The following is a 15,836-nucleotide window of genomic DNA, read 5'->3' as shown; positions in this document are numbered from 1 at the left end:
CCTCGGGTAAAAAGCTCCGTTATATCATTATTAAATCTCAATATATACTCAATAGTTATATGAAAACTGTAGTGGCAAGTTCCATCTAATGGTAGAAAGCCCAATGTGGAGATTAGATGCTAGGAGGAGAAAATGTTATATGAGATTGAGGCAATGACCAGTTCGGTTAAATAATTTATATAAATATACACCCAATAATCCAATAATAGAAAAAGAATGAATAAAACATACTATATTTCAAGCGTTATAGTGAATCTTCCTGAATTTGTAAAATTCGTTTTTAATTTTTAATGTGTTTAGTGTTATTAATAGTGTGCGACAATGAAGCTTCTAAAAGAATTGTTTGCGATGTGCTCTATTTGTTTTATGGTACCAGCCGATTAGAGGTGATCTCTGAATGATGCTACATCCAAGATATTCAATCAAAAAAGATAATGTCGACAAGCAAAGCCCAACGAAAAGTATATAACAAGGGCCTTGAAGATGTTCTAAGGATAACTTGAAAGCTTTGTGCGATTTTTTAAGTTCCTTATCTTGCAGCAATCTCCTCCATTTGAACATCGACAGTAAAAAGTCCATGAATCCAGATTCGATACATTTCTGAATTTGAAAATTCAGGTGCTGAAATATGTGGTGGTGCTTTTTAATCAGATAGACAACTTGAAAATTCACTAGTTCAATAGAGGTTACCAACTCTTTCAAAGATGGTGTCTTAATTAACTGAACTTTATCAAGTATTGTCGCAAAATCTTTCGTTTTCGAAAGTTCCTCAGCTGTCTCCGGAATTGTTTTATTTGTAATGCTATACACTTTCAGTATTTCTTCAGATTCAGCCTTGTTATCGAAAAAAATCATACTTATGCCCTCCTTGAACTTTATAGGTAGTCGAGATTGTAGCAGAGTATCAATATCTTTTATATCTCTTTCATAAACTGGAACGCTAAATATGCTGTAAAATTTTCCTTGGATTACAATCGAGTTTATCATACAAATTAGAAACATAGTCAAAAATAAGAACTTAATCTTTACAGAATTCAGTCTGTTTGGTACTGACATCCCTAGAAATAATGCGTAAACGTAAGTGAAATTTTTAATTGGAGATCGAAAACTTTGCTCTTGGGAGTACTGACCAATGAGATGAAGCAAGATGTAAAACACGAGAAAAATAATGAATGTTAATACCCAACTTTTGACTGAATATGTATGTATCATAGCTTTCCAGTAAGGCATCTTCTTCCCTTTGGGAATAACAAATATCATGGAATCATCGATTAAAGTGTGCGTTACATCAAAATACAGAGAAGGCCAGAAATTAACCAGTCCAATGAATAAATCGGCCTCACCATCTTCGAAGTCTGCATAAAGATTATCGAAATTATAACCTTCTGATATATCTTCTTCGTAGTTATGAGGGAGAAACACCAACTTGAACTGATCCTTTTCAGTGACCACCTTGAGAAAATCTACTAATAGTCCCACTTTTTCGCCATTTTCGATATAAATCCATGGTGGCACCGTAGCATATGCAATTTTCATTTCGCAATTCCTGAAATAATGAACAATTCTTGGATGGAATATTTGCGATACTTGTTTCGTGGTTCTCAATTCTTTAACGTCCATATTCCTGCCGCAATTTCGATACTCAGGGCGAAAAAAATTCAAACTTTCATCGTTTTCCAACACCACCATTGATTTGTATATATTGAGTTCCCATAAAAAATGTACGATTTCTTGAATTTGAGTTCTGTTTTCAGTAATACATATATAATTCTTTCGTGTACCAAATATTTCCAGATTTCGAAGATAACTCAAAGTGTCTTTGAATTGTTCGGTATCGCTCAAATGCAATATGTTGTATTCCGAAGGATAATCTACTATTTTATGATTTTCGTAGAATAAATGATATTCGGTTGTGTTTCGAATCAGTGAATTGAAATAACCATGTCGCTTTCCAACAAAAAGTATTGGGTTTTTCTGGGAGATCTTGGACGCGAGATATATCACGTGATCAGGAATTATTTTTTCAATATTGATAGAAAAACTGATAAACGGCATACTAAGGAGAAATAGTTTCTGTACGAGTAACATCGTTTCTTATTTTTCGATTCTGAGGACGAAACACAGATTACAGAGTAGAAATGGGACGAAATGGGGTATAATAATTCATCACGAAAACCACCCCGTCTAAAATGAACACCTCTAATCTACAGCAAAGAGGTTTCTATTAGTGGCAGACGGATGGGGAAATCAAAAATAATTTATGTACAAGTACTGACTGACAGCACTATAATAAGGGTGGCATTAAGATATCTAAAACCTAAAACCATCTTGGCATCAACTGAATGGATCAGTAGACGGTGGAAGTCGCTTGCACCACTAACTTTTTGGATCCTCTATCGAAAATATGTGTTCAAAATATGTTCAAAATAAATACTTCAATCAACGGTAAAACGGTGCAGCATAATGCTCTGAGGATTTCAAAAGTTTCCTAAAAACAATTTTCAGTAACAGAAAGATACAAAGTTCCTCACCTTTTATATACGGTATCTAACTGCAAACGTTTTTCATTCATAGAACTTTGTCATGAAATTGGATAACGAAAATTGAGAAAAAAATTGGATTACGAAAATTGAGTACGAGATACCGCTGCAAAATCACTACGTGCGTTACGTTTATTCATTCATTCATTGCTGTATCCCGTTACCGAGAATAAATCTACAAAAAGACAAAAAAAACAGTGTCAACAGACTTATAATTTCTTAGGGCTAATTGCGACTGTGTCCTCCTGTGACTGAAAAGACCCAACCCTGACCTACAGATCCTTCCACACTCCGGGCATAGATAGTCATCAGAGACAACTCTATCACCATATCACCAACCAGAGCTGGCCGCCGCTGTATCCTTCTCGAGTCTCCATTATAACATGTGTACCAAAAACCGCCATTGTAAACTGTCTAACGCTAATTGTTCCCAGTTATGATTGGCATTAACTGATTTTAGGGATTGATGTAGAGTATATCCTTAAACCGCTCTTATACTGGCCTCCTGCTTTCCAGGCTCCCTCTGTGAATTCGCCATGCAGAGCTACTTTGGGGAGTCTCGTGTCTTGTATCCTCAGAATGCGGCCGCTCCATCTGAGTCTCAATTGTTGTACAACTTGCGCGTTGCAAGACTTCTGCATTCGAAACTTTGTGAAACCATCTGATGTGTATTATTTGTCTTAGATGACGTTGTTGCGTTTGTTCAAGCATTTTAATAGGTCGCCTGTAGGGCATCCAGCTTTCGCTTCCGTAAATTAGCGTTGGAAGGACCACTCTGCTTTGTAAACAGCTGTCTTGGTCTTCATATTGAGGTAGTGATTTTGGAACACTATATCCTTCAGCTTCCAGAATGCCCGTGATGCCGAATTGATAAGGTTGTGTATTTCCGTGTCTAGGTTAACCCTAGTATTTATGAAGCTTCCCAAGTATTTGAACTGCTCGACCTATCCTAGAGTTTCATTCTCCAGGCTGATATCTGTTTGTAGGCTTTCTGGCGGACTTACCAAGATTTTGGTTTTGTCAATATTAGGTCTAAGGACTAAAGCATCGTATATATGTTTATAGGTGTCCAAGATTAGCTGTAGATCCTCTGAGCTGCTAGCGATAAGTGCGCAGTCGTCTGCATATTGAAGTTTCGTGATAAACTTTGTACGGGTTTTTGCACTGAGGCGCTTCAAATCTGAATCTTATTCCAACACCTCTTACAGGCATACTCATCTCAACAATTATGGAGACAGCTATGGCGCAAATATTGAACAGTACAGGCGCTAACACGCAGCCTTGTTTATTCCAGAGTTGGTTAAGAAATGGTCGGTTGTAGAGCCATTATGCTGTATTCTAGCGGTGTTGTTGGTATGGAGGCTTTTACACTGCTAAGAATTTTTCGGGTACTCCAAGGCGTCCCATAGCGCTCTCCGATTCACCGAGTCGAAGGTCTTACTCAAATCGATGTAGGCTGTATAGATTCTTGATTGTTGTTCACGGGCCTTCTCTTGCAGCTGTTGTAGTGTGAAAATTGGGTCCATCGTACCTCGATTTGGTCGAAAGCCGCACTGGGATCCAGGCACAGATTACAGAGTAGATGTGGATCCAGGTAATAGGTTTTCTAAGAGCAATTTGACGTATCGCCTTTGTTCTTATAGAGGTTGATAACTAAAGCGCCTCTTCCGAAAATATTAGTTTATTTGTGAAAATGGTTACGTTTCACATTCGGGTTTCTATGAAAATACTTCTTGTAGAAATTTTTCCACCATCATATTGTGATAATTGATATCTCCCAATATTCACCAAGTATTTTCAACTCAACTCATGATTGTAATCAAACAATATTTGTAAGTGTAGATTAAACAATCACAAATTAACTTTCCGTTAGATTAAATATTAGCCGCGATCAGTAATGCATATCCAGGATGAATACACAAAAATAGTTACAAATTTCGATTGTTTTATTAGCGGCGTTCGTTTTTGACCTGGGACCTGGTCAGAATGATGAACTGACAGCGCAGACTCTAAAATGGTTCGGACCGAATAGAACAGAAGCGCAAGCGCCTCATTGCTTTGTTCGAATGCCTCAATTATGTACAAGAACCGGAATGAAGGCCTTTGTCACATCTTGTGAACTCAAAATAATTCAACCAGTAGAAATCAGAAGGCAATATGGCTATGAAAATTTATTGAAAACTACTAAATAAAAAAATATTTCAACATTGTGCATCTTTGGTATCATTCTTTGGTAATAAAAATCATTGAATAAGCAATATAAAAATATTAGAACATTGCAAATTTGTGCTCAAATTCATAAATTACACTAACTAATATTTATGAAACTTATTTCATTTTCATCCTCAGATTTATTCCAGGATACTCCATTTTGAATTTGAACCTTTGGACTTATATCTAACGGAAGAAAATGACTATTTGCATTGAATTTTTTGTTGTCAAAACCTCCCCATTTTTTGGCTTTCTCTTTTGGGAATACCATATTCGGAAGATGAACAGATGTATTTATATCTCCAGCTGACCTCAGAATTCTTCTTGGTATCACACAAGTATTAGATCTTTCCCTAGCAGACTTTGGAAGTTTTACACCAATAAGATGAACTGGAAGTGTTTTGTTACGTTTAGTGAACGAAACTCCATTACAATTCAACTGCAACTGATTTCTTACAAACTCTCTTGCCGAACTAGGTCTTTGAGTACATTCTTGGAGTACCGAACCGTAATAAACTGGAGGAAACTGTTCTTCAGAACAGTTATCTGTATTTTGGGAATTTAAAATATATGAACCATTTCCTATATTATCTGTGTGAGAGTTGATTTTTTTAGCATATTCCGAATATAGTTCAATAGCATTCTCATCATTCGTTTCTTCCAACTTTTTAGCTTCTTGTATTCTTTTAATTATTTGATCCCTTAATTTCTTTTCAATTTCTTCTTGTTGTGAAATATCTGCCACCACCCTAGTATGTAATCCTTCATAATTCTTATCGATAAAACTCATTAACCATATGAATCCATTCAATATTCCAGAATCTAATTTAGCTTTTTTTCCTGAATATGTGGCTGAGCAGCATTCAACTAAGGTTGGACAATGATATGTATTCACCATATCCTCTAGATTCAGTTTCTCATGAAGATCAATTTCATCTAGAGCATTCTCATCATCTTGCTTGTTTGCTAAAAACAATAATGGTTTACCTGTCACTTTTTCATGCGATAATACTGATTCCAAAACCTCTTTTGCTTCATCTAGCCTATCAATATCACTTGAATCAACTACAAATATGATTCCATATGCCTACAATAAAAGGAATTGAGAATCTAACTGGATGAATATTAGTAAAATGTTACATCAACGAAATACTTTGGCCATAGACCTCTAAAATTAGCTGCACCTCCCAGGTCATAAACTTTCACAACGAAATTTTTAAAACTTATTTTAACAGAATGAAATCCTACAGTAGGAATAACATCATTAATTGATTCGCCTGCCAAACCTCTTGCAGCAACGGTTTTTCCTGCATTATCTAGTCCCACCAAAAGTAGGACAATTTTTCTGAAAAAAAAAACAAACTTAATAATATCCCAAGCAATCAATTTTTTACTTTACTTCTTTTCTTTCTTTTTAACGCAACATGCATTTCCCATGACAGCTTTTAGATCTCATTATTAATAGGAGTAACATTCAAATTAGAACATTCAAAAATATTTCCAAGTTTGTTGTTTGTTTGCAATTTAATTTTCACAATGACATGTGCATAGATTAGATGATATCATATTTTCTGTGGAAGATATCTTTCGTTAACTGCGATGATTTTTTTTATGTTTATGATGATTTTTTTGTGTAGAGAACGATGGCAGTAGAAAAAAGTTTTTCCATGTATCCTCCGTAGGAATTTAAAAATGTGGAAAACATTGAACTCATTAATGTTCAATGGTGGAAAATAAGTCAGGCGCTGCGATCGCTAGGGGCATCAGCAAGAGGATTCCTTGCTATGAGTAATCTTCAACGTTTAGCTCAAATGCTCGAAATAATCGATAATCGACACAGCCTATCAACAGAATTATTTTCTGATTATATCTACCCTGTAATCTGTGTATTATATAATACAATATAATAAATATATAATATTTAGATTTCTAGGGCCAGTATATGGACGGTACAGGGTACACATGGAGGTACCTCCATGAGGGTACCCTCCATAGGCCAGTATATTCACTTACTTTTCACACTTTTAAAAAGAGTGCGCAAAGTGATCTCGCGTGTGCGAGTGCAGGAAAGACACTTTCCGCAAGAGTATGAAACAATATTTTTTCTACAAGCGCTTGAAATATATTACATCGATTTTAAGAAACAGATCAAATTTGATTTGATTAATTCATATGCAATTCTACTTAATTCTGTATGACGTTGTTATCTCATCGTTGGCGTTCGGCGTATAGAGACATGACAGAATTCAATTTGAGTGCGGGAAAGTGACTCTTTATTGCGACTTGAAATGAATACGGAAAAAGGGTTGAACGCGCACTTTTGTACAAAAAAGCTATTTTTTAGTTTTTACCTAATTTCCCGCACTCATATCAGAAATAGTCAATAGATATCAGAAAGTGAATTTCTGCCCAAATATTAGTGGAAAATCAATCTGTGCCGGAAAGTGATACTTTATGGAAAGTAAAACTCAAACTAGTAAAGGCAAAAAAATTTTAGAAAAAATAAAATGTTCAAAGTTAAGCATATCACTAAACGCACTTATTTTTAGGAATATATAATTATTTTCAACTTGTTATTCGTTTGTTGTAGGATAGTAGAAAAAATCATAAAATTTTTAGTAGTGCTTTATGAGCTGGTAAAGGGATGGCTGATTACAATCAGATTAATTCTAGTAACTGATTAATTATTTTTTGTCCAATATGATTCTGAAATAATTTTGAATCAACCCATCAATGTATTTATTCATCAATATTCTTTATTCATGCAGCTTCCTTAAAACATCTATCTACGTATGGAGGGTAGTCTATCCTCCATATATCTACGTCACCGTCGAGCGTTTTGACAGTAGCATTTTAGAACTGTTAATCACGGTTAATCACTGTTAATCGCGGTTGTACCTCTTCTCTTCTTAACCGCTATTAATTTCTTTCCACGCAAAGAGTTGATCCACGTTTACCGAAAACGGTTTACGTTGAATAATCCAACCAATGGGGAATGAAAATGTCATGTACAAAGTTGGGAAGGGGTGGTGTTGTGCATGAAATTGAAAAATTCGACTGCAGCGTTTGATTAAAATGCATTCAAAATCCTTTTGAAGTTTTAGGTTGTTATGAAATAATCAAACATATGCTGAAAATGGAAAAAAACACCAACAAATTTGTTATTTGTGCACTAGGAGTATTTGTTTCTTACTTTTATTTCGGAATATTACAAGAAAAAGTAACGAAAGGGATATATTCGTATGAAAGTATTGATGAAAATGGAGAAAAAACTATGAAACAAGAAAAGTTCACTTATGTGCTCGCTTTGGTTTTCATTCAATGTATTATAAATTACATTGTAGCATATGGAATGCTTCATATTGGATCTCAAAAGGAAGATAAAACATCGAAAATATATTATATCAGTATATCTACCACCTACCTATTAGCTATGGTTGCATCGAATATGGCATTACAATGGATTCCTTATCCCACACAGGTAGTTGGAAAATCTGCCAAACCAATTCCTGTTATGATTTTCGGAGTTCTTCTTGGACGAAAGTCATACACCCTCAGAAAGTACTTCTTTGTTCTTCTCATTGTGATTGGAATGGTTTTATTCATGTTGAAGGATAAAACTTCAAGTAAAGTTGATAATGGCACTACATTTGGAATAGGGGAGATACTTCTCATTCTTTCATTGACGATGGATGGTTTGACAGGGGCTGTGCAGGTAAAGACCTAATATTTAATAGAAAGACTCCACTGCCAACCTTTTATGTGTCTATATTATCTGCTTATTTGAATAACTTTCAATTATGATTACCTATTCATAATGCTTGATTAATGAATATTATCATCTTATGGCCCACAAAGTGTGTAGGTATTAATTACATGTAGAGGAGTGAGGCTATCCTATCTATCACTAGTGATCATTAGGGTAGCCAACGAGGCCATCCTCAGAATATCTAGCGAAGGTACAGGTAATGAGAGAGCCTGGTCCCTTCTAAACAAGTACATCTTATCAGCAAACCTACTGAGTGATTTTATAATTAATAAAGTAAGCATTGAGTAGAACTTTTAACACAATGCTACATAAAACGGAAGAATGAGAAATGGAATACACTATCCAAAATTTTAAAGATGATACCATTAACTGGTATACAGATGGTTCAAAAAGCACAATGGGGGTTGGCCCTGGAATATATGGGGCAAGTGTACAGTATCGTTAGGCTCCTGCTCCAGAAATACTTGTAATCAAAAGATGATTATAACATTATTCTATGTTCTAAAACGTACATTCTGCAAAACAAATGAAAATCTCTCATCCCAGTGATAACAATTTTTTTTTGAGTATAACTCATTTATTGAAATCTAGAACAATCCTTCCAGATTTTAGCTTGCAGAAAAATAATATTTGTGAAATTATTAAAGTTTGCGATATGTATTAAGATAATAACGAGGATAATAATTACTCTATATGATGCTTTTTATTCTGAAGTTCCAGCTGAATTATCGATACATAATTCAGCTGGAACATAATGGAAATTTGAATATTGTCTTTGTAGTTATTGCCTTATACTGGGAAAATTTAAGGGGATTTCATTATTTTTTCGTGATCGATTTTGGAGATAGGGTGTTTATTGAAGATAATAAACCAAAAGTTTTTATTCCATAATCGGGGAGTAAAATCAAATCAACTCTTCCATGACTTATTTAATTTCTCGAATTTTCTATCAATAAATGGGTAACTTCTTCAATTTGACAAAAACAAAATTGCTCAGGATATGGCATGACATAACTTATATATTTATATTTTAATTTCAGGAAAGGGTAAGAGCTGAGTCTTCCCCTTCAGGTCACCAAATGATGAAAGCCACTAATGGATATTCAAGTGTGCTTCTTCTTATTGCGCTCGTTGTAACTGGGGAAGCTTTAAGCTTTTCTAGTTTTGCCCATCGTCATCCTACTATTATTTACAACTTGTTGACATTAGGCTTAACACAAGCAGTTGGACAGCTATTTTTGTATGTAATGGTATGTGAAAATTTATGTACCTATATATTGGGTTGTTCGGAAAGTCATTTCGTTTTTTTTGGGGAACATGAAAGACAGTTTTCGTATAATGAATAAATATTTTATTAAATTATATATTGGCCATTCTGGTCCAACACCTTTTGCCATCTTTCTGGCAGTAACATAATTCCCCTCTCATAAAAGTTTTGGTCCTTGCTGGCAAAAAACTGGTTCAGGTGGTTTTTGACATCTTCATTTGAGGTAAAGGTTTTGCCATCCAAAAAATTTTGCAGGGACCGGAACAAATAGTAGTCGGAAGGCGCCAGATCTGGAGAATATGGTGGATGTTGCAGTACGTCCCATTCAAGCTGTAAAAGTTTTTGGCGAGTGACCAAACTTGTGTGAGGTCTCGCATTATCCTGGTGGAACACTACACCCTTCATGTTGATTAATTCGGGCCTCTTCTCTTTAAGTGAATCATTCAATTTGTCCAGCTGATGACAATAGACTTCTGAATTAATCGTTGTATTGTCCGGCAAAAGCTCAAAAAAAACGATTCCTTTGACATCCCACCAAACGGAGAGCATCACCTTTTTTTGGTGAATGTTGGCTTTTGACACGCTTTGAGCCGGTTCATCTTTTCTGCTCCATGACCTCTTGCGTTTAACATTGTGGTATACAACCCATTTTTCGTCCCCAGTAATAATCCGCTTCAAAAATGGATCATTTTCTTGACGTTTGAGGAGCGAATCACACGCGTCAACGCGACGACACAAATTTCGCTCCGTAAGGACATGGGGCACCCACACATCGAGCTTCGAGGTTAAGTTCATGCCTTTCAAATGGCCATAAACAGTTGAATTCGACAAATTTAACCTCTCACCGATCTCTCGTGTGGTTATTCGCCGATTTGCATCAACTAATGCCTTTATCGCATCTTTGTCAGCTTCGACCGGCCTTCCAGACCGTGGTGCATCTTCGACATCAAAATTGCCGGATCGAAATTTTGCAAACCAGTTCTGGCACTGGCGTACTGTTAACACGCCTTCTCCATACACATCCGTCAATTTTTTTCTCGCTTGGACAGCATTTTTACCTTTTCTGAAGTAAAAAAGTAAAATACGACGAAAATGCTGCTTATTGCTCTCCATATTTAAAAGGGCACCAACCAAAAACTACTGTGTAGAATTAATAGAACTTTTTCACACACAAGCCTTGCAATATCAGCTCTCAAGACATATAATGGTTATGCGGCTTAAGTGTGAAGTTAGTTTCGAAAAAACGTCATTAAGTCCTCTGACGGGAAAAAACGAAATGACTTTCCGAACAACCTAATACATAATAACATTCTTATGGATTTATCACAGATGCGCTTCTTTCAAAACTTTTATTTTATGTCAAAATGCATATAAGCATATGCCCTTTTTCAGCAAGTGTTTATTAAGTCTACCCTTACATAGGGTGACCCATTTTAAAAGATTCACTGAAATAACTCCTTGAGGAGAGCTTGGGTAGGAAAATGTTATATTTCAAGGTTCAAGTAGGTATTTTATGCTTAAAATGGTTATGATGAAAATCTTCTACACACAAACTACTCAGCATATTTGAAGAAGTGAGGGTGGACAAAATTGGTGATGCCTGAACTACAACTTTTCAACCCAACGAGATAGGGGAAAATGAATGAAATGAATTTTTCGAGAAACTAATAAGCCATCAACTGCATTCCTCTTCTTCTTTTGTTTTCGCGTTATAGGCCAAAATTTAAATTTGGGTGATTTCAACTGTGGCCATTATCTCCGTTTTTGTTTGTGCTAGAATGTTGAAATAAAACATTATGGAGACACTTTCTTGATAGCAATCTAGTAGCGTACTATGATTTTTTTTAACAGGTTCATTTGCTGAGCTATAACATAAAGTGGCCTTTTTCGTTTGAAAATAGTAGTTTGAAATGACTTAAAAAGAATCGCTATTTCTTTCTCGTTTCAGAAATATATCATACATCGCCCTTAGTCTTTCTACATCAATTCAAACTACTGTTTTCATAAGAAAAAACACAACTTTATGTTATAGCTCAGCAAATAGACCTGTAGGAAAAAATCCTAGTACGCCACCGGATTGCTATTAAAAAAATATCTCTAAAATTTTTTCATTTCAACATCCTAGCATAAACAGAAACGGAGATAATGACCAAAGTTGAAATTTAAATTTTGGCCTCTAACTCGAAAACAAATGAAGATACAGGAATATAGTTGATGGCATTATTAATTTCTCGAAAAAAGACGACCGTAATGTGCCATGCATTTTCCTGTATCTCCGTTGGGTAGAGACTAATCCAAATCAAAAATAATAGTTTTTCTGCAACATGACTCTGTCTTCTGCACTTTCATAAGACCAATGAAATATCTACTATTTCACTTCGCGTATAATCCGGCATTTTTTCGAAAAAATAATAAGGAGGAATAAATAAATAAGAAAAAACAATACTAAGGTCTGAAATTATGCACAATCTGAAATTTATGATTATGTGCTAATTCATCTGCTTGGGAAAAAATTTAAAAATTCGCAAAGCAGTGAGATTTATTATTGTCAACTTATGTGTGTGGTTGGAAAAAAGAATCAGAAAACAAATAATTTTTTCTTTTGAATATGCTCATACGAAATACAAAAAGAAATGATTCTATGAGAAATAACTTTGAAGTACTTTATCATCACTATCTTCTCATGAATTATGGAAAAAACGAAAGAGTCCAAATGTTTTTAGATTTTCACAAAGATTAACATTATGCGCAGCAAAATGTATTTTCCCTATTCAAAAAATCTACTTTACCTTGAAATCAACCTCCAAGGTTAGATTAAATGTCCGTATTCGATGTCTCGCTGAAGACTGAAACTTTCATTTGAAACATTTTTTGATCCAGACTCTTCCCAAAAGGTTATTTCAGAGGATATTTTAAAATGGTTCACTCTGTATACCTTTCAATTAATTGGAATCTGTCAACTTGTTTTTCACGTTCTAAAGGGTAGCCCCTATAAATTAAGAGTTAGCCGGATTGCAAAAAAAATATTTTCCAAAATCTACAAGCATCTCTTTCTCGCTTCCACTCATTATAGTTTTGAAATGCATTATGAACACACCTTCATCTCACTAAAAATCATTTACCATTCGAGGTCTTGTTGAAATTAATTCTAATAAAAACAAGTGAATCTCCAAGTTCCCTACTTATACATAAACATTCAATTATACCAAGCTTTTGAGGTTCAAATGGGACACTTTGGAAAATTTCAATATAAATATTTAAATCTATTTCAGGTATCAGAATATGGTCCTTTGGCTGTTTCAATAGTTACGACAACCAGAAAATGTTTCACAGTGTTAGCTTCAGTTATATTCTTTGGCAACACTTTGAATTCCAGACAGTGGTTTGGTGCCTCTGCAGTTTTCGCCGGCCTTTTCTTAGATATATTTTACTCTAAGGGGAAAGGAGTAGTCAAGAAAAAGGAGAAAGAAGAAGGAGCTAAATTATCTAATAGTAAATGAATTATGACATAAGTAATTTATTTGAAATTAAAAGCAGTCAAGAGAAAGGACAAAGAAGAGGGTGTAAAATTATCAAATAGTAATTAAATTATGACATAAGTATAATTTATTGTGAACAAGAAGCTGTAGTCAAGAAAACGAAGAAAGAAGAGGGTGTAAAATTATCAATTAGTAAATGAATTACGACTTAAGTAATTTATTTGGAGTAAAAGCAGCAGTCAAGAAAAAGGAGTAAGAAAATGGTATAAACTTATCAGATAGTAAATGAATTATAGCATAAGTGTAATTTATTTTAAATAAAAGGAAATTTTTTGTTAATGTTTTCAAAATGTTTAATTCACGTCTTAACCATACTAAACAAAGATAATGAATATTGAGTGATGAACTTAGGTATAACTGGAAATTCATCGTTAAAAATACATTTTATAAAGGTGATAGTTGGTGGAAAGATTTATATTGACGAGTTCTATATTCAGTAAAAAAAGACTCGCCTTTGAAAAGATCTTCTCTATCTATACCGGGTGGCCCACCCCAGACGCCGCCCTCATTTTGAGGGAGTAAATAAAGATATTTTGCAAATCTTTTCTTGTGGTATGTAGAGTGTTCAAAACCACAATTTTAAAATTATTGTTATTTATACACGGTGTTCGAAAACAAAGATATAGACCAAAGTTACACTTTTTTAAAGGTAACACCCTGCATTTGACCTCAAAAATGGAATGAAAAGCTCAAATTATGATGAGTTTCTTCAGATCACTTTATACCTTAGAAGCACCCTTCACGAGACAATGGCGAAAAAATTTCAACTCTGGAATATACAGAGTGATCAAAATTAATTCTCAAATATCAACTATAAATAATCGTCAAAAACTTTCTTATTTCAAATGACACACCCGGTAGTTCTATATCTCGTTGAACGTAAAAATTAATTTTGAAACTATCTTCATAAGGTTTTCCTACCCTTAAACCTGATAGTTTCTCGGCAGTTTTTGACGATCATCATCGATTACTTAAAGAATTTATCGAAAAATTAGGGGATAAGACTCAAAAATCATACTAACATTCCAAAAATACAACTTAAGGAGATGCAGCCCTTTAAAGGAGCCTATAATTCCAAAACGAGTGCAATTTTTCAGGTTGCCGATTATCCTATTGGGATATACTCGAAAATAAAAAGGTTATAGGGAGATAGACTAGATGACGGTTGAAAGAATCGTAGTTTTTCGTTTCCGATGATAGTGTTTTTTTTTAGTTTCCTAGTGATATGATTTGCACGAAATTGTGCAAAAATCGGTACTGTAGTTAGCTCCTGAAATTTAATTAAATATGTTTTTTTTTAATGAGAAAAATTGCCTATAACTGTAATTGCGAATCCACAACGAGCGGCTTATGTCCACAAATTCAACCATTCAGCGCGATTTCTCATACATCGAATCTAAACGGAATTCATTTAATAAAAAAAAAACATTCCAAATTATGTTAAATCAAAACATACATAAATGAAATAAGACATGATTTCAGATTTCACTCATAATTGAATCTTCTCTTGCCGTCGAATCTATATCCGTAGGCGGCCGCATTCTTGGTGTCCACCAATGCCGGATTGCGGTATTTGAAGAAACTTCCATGTGAATGTGCTGCCCGAGCCGACCCTGTTCCCGGATCTTTGGCGTAGAATGCTTCGAAAGTGCCGTTAGGGGTCACAACGGAACTTATTTCTTTATCATCTGGATCGTAACCGCTCACAAATTTCACTTTGATCATTATGATTAATATAAAGAAATATATTAAAGGGTTGATTCGGTTATCCATGGATTTTGGGACTGCAGGTTAAACGGTTAAACTCGTCTGAAGTGTTCGACTTCGCGAATGGTCAATGAATGTTGAAATTTATACTTTCTCCTTTTCGGTATGCGAGTACTTTTCGCATATTGATATCAACTCATACATAAATTTTATATACAGAGGAAATCTGGGATAATAAGCGGTCAATAATAATTACCTATAATCGCTCTAATAAAAAATATTAAGGTTCAAATGGAGCTGTATACAACCCTTTAAAGGCTCTTTTGAACGGACCCTTAAAATGGATTTAATTTATTTTTCCGGTAACCGCAGCGGCTGGAATCATAAAATTTGGTAAAATAGTTTTACTCAGGCTACAATAACTGTGAATATTTGTAATACGAAAATTTAAATAAACTTTTTCGTACCACAGCAACATTTTGAAAGCGTTAAAACAAAATGAAATTAAGTCAGATACATAATACCCGCCGATATAAAATCATCAACAAACATTACGATCTAAATCGGACTAGCAAGCCATCATCGCTCTAGATAAAGTATTAACAGAAATACCTCCTCGAATAAGGGAAAGAGCAGATGCTAACCATATGGTTTATCGCCTTTATCCCTATTCATTCAATAACTGAATTGAACTAAAATACTAAGAATATATTTTTATGGCGAGAAAACGGTACCAAAACAGATATAATCATAATATTTAACAACTGAATTAATAGTTCAATATTTTGAATAAATAATAAGAA

General features: G+C 34.5%; 3 protein-coding genes across 5 annotated transcripts; 1 reads left to right on the top strand and 2 right to left on the bottom strand.

Annotated features, from left to right (window-relative positions):
- Positions 1–4,698: 4,698 nt before the first annotated feature.
- Positions 4,699–6,311, bottom strand: LOC123311947 (ADP-ribosylation factor-like protein 13B). 2 transcript variants are annotated; one of them, XM_044896085.1, is made up of 3 exons: positions 6,151–6,311; positions 5,892–6,096; positions 4,699–5,838 (listed from the first exon to the last, which is right to left on the bottom strand). In XM_044896085.1, exons 1-3 carry the CDS (start codon positions 6,186–6,188, stop codon positions 4,849–4,851), a joined length of 1,233 nt encoding a protein of 410 aa, XP_044752020.1. In that variant the 5' UTR covers positions 6,189–6,311; the 3' UTR covers positions 4,699–4,848. The 2 variants fall into 2 exon arrangements, with proteins under 2 accessions (XP_044752020.1, XP_044752028.1); XM_044896093.1 differs by lacking the exon at positions 6,151–6,311 and having other exon boundaries at positions 5,918–6,085.
- Positions 6,312–7,618: 1,307 nt separating this feature from the next.
- On the top strand, positions 7,619–13,609 carry LOC123319851 (solute carrier family 35 member B1 homolog). Of its 2 annotated transcripts, none has more exons than XM_044906853.1 (3): positions 7,619–8,466; positions 9,561–9,794; positions 11,084–11,358. In XM_044906853.1, the coding sequence occupies exons 1-3, from the start codon at positions 7,879–7,881 to the stop codon at positions 11,159–11,161; spliced, it is 900 nt and encodes a 299-aa protein (XP_044762788.1). In that variant the 5' UTR covers positions 7,619–7,878; the 3' UTR covers positions 11,162–11,358. The 2 variants fall into 2 exon arrangements, with proteins under 2 accessions (XP_044762788.1, XP_044762777.1); XM_044906842.1 differs by lacking the exon at positions 11,084–11,358 and adding an exon at positions 13,060–13,609 and having other exon boundaries at positions 7,627–8,466; positions 9,561–9,770.
- A 1,114-nt stretch (positions 13,610–14,723) lies between these two features.
- On the bottom strand, positions 14,724–15,125 carry LOC123319546. The gene has a single exon (XM_044906593.1). It carries the CDS (start codon positions 15,097–15,099, stop codon positions 14,812–14,814), a length of 288 nt encoding a protein of 95 aa, XP_044762528.1. The 5' UTR covers positions 15,100–15,125; the 3' UTR covers positions 14,724–14,811.
- Positions 15,126–15,836: the final 711 nt, after the last annotated feature.

This window comes from Coccinella septempunctata, chromosome 1, assembly GCF_907165205.1.
Source record: "Coccinella septempunctata chromosome 1, icCocSept1.1, whole genome shotgun sequence".
Classification (NCBI taxonomy): Eukaryota; Metazoa; Arthropoda; class Insecta; order Coleoptera; family Coccinellidae; genus Coccinella; species Coccinella septempunctata.
This window is presented reverse-complemented; position numbering and strand designations above follow the sequence as displayed.

Coding starts and splice junctions, on each gene's coding strand:
- LOC123311947 (XM_044896085.1), bottom strand. CDS start 6,188: ATGGGAAATGCATGTTGCGTTAAAAAGAAAGAAAAGAA. Junction 6,097..6,150: donor GTTAAAAAGAAAGAAAAGAA/GTAAAGTAAAAA, acceptor TTTTTTTTTCAG/AAAAATTGTCCTACTTTTGG. Junction 5,839..5,891: donor GGCCAAAGTATTTCGTTGAT/GTAACATTTTAC, acceptor CTTTTATTGTAG/GCATATGGAATCATATTTGT.
- LOC123319546 (XM_044906593.1), bottom strand. CDS start 15,099: ATGGATAACCGAATCAACCCTTTAATATATTTCTTTATATTAATCATA.
- LOC123319851 (XM_044906842.1), top strand. CDS start 7,879: ATGCTGAAAATGGAAAAAAACACCAACAAATTTGTTATTTGTGCACTA. Junction 8,467..9,560: donor GTTTGACAGGGGCTGTGCAG/GTAAAGACCTAA, acceptor TTTTAATTTCAG/GAAAGGGTAAGAGCTGAGTC. Junction 9,771..13,059: donor AGCTATTTTTGTATGTAATG/GTATGTGAAAAT, acceptor AATCTATTTCAG/GTATCAGAATATGGTCCTTT.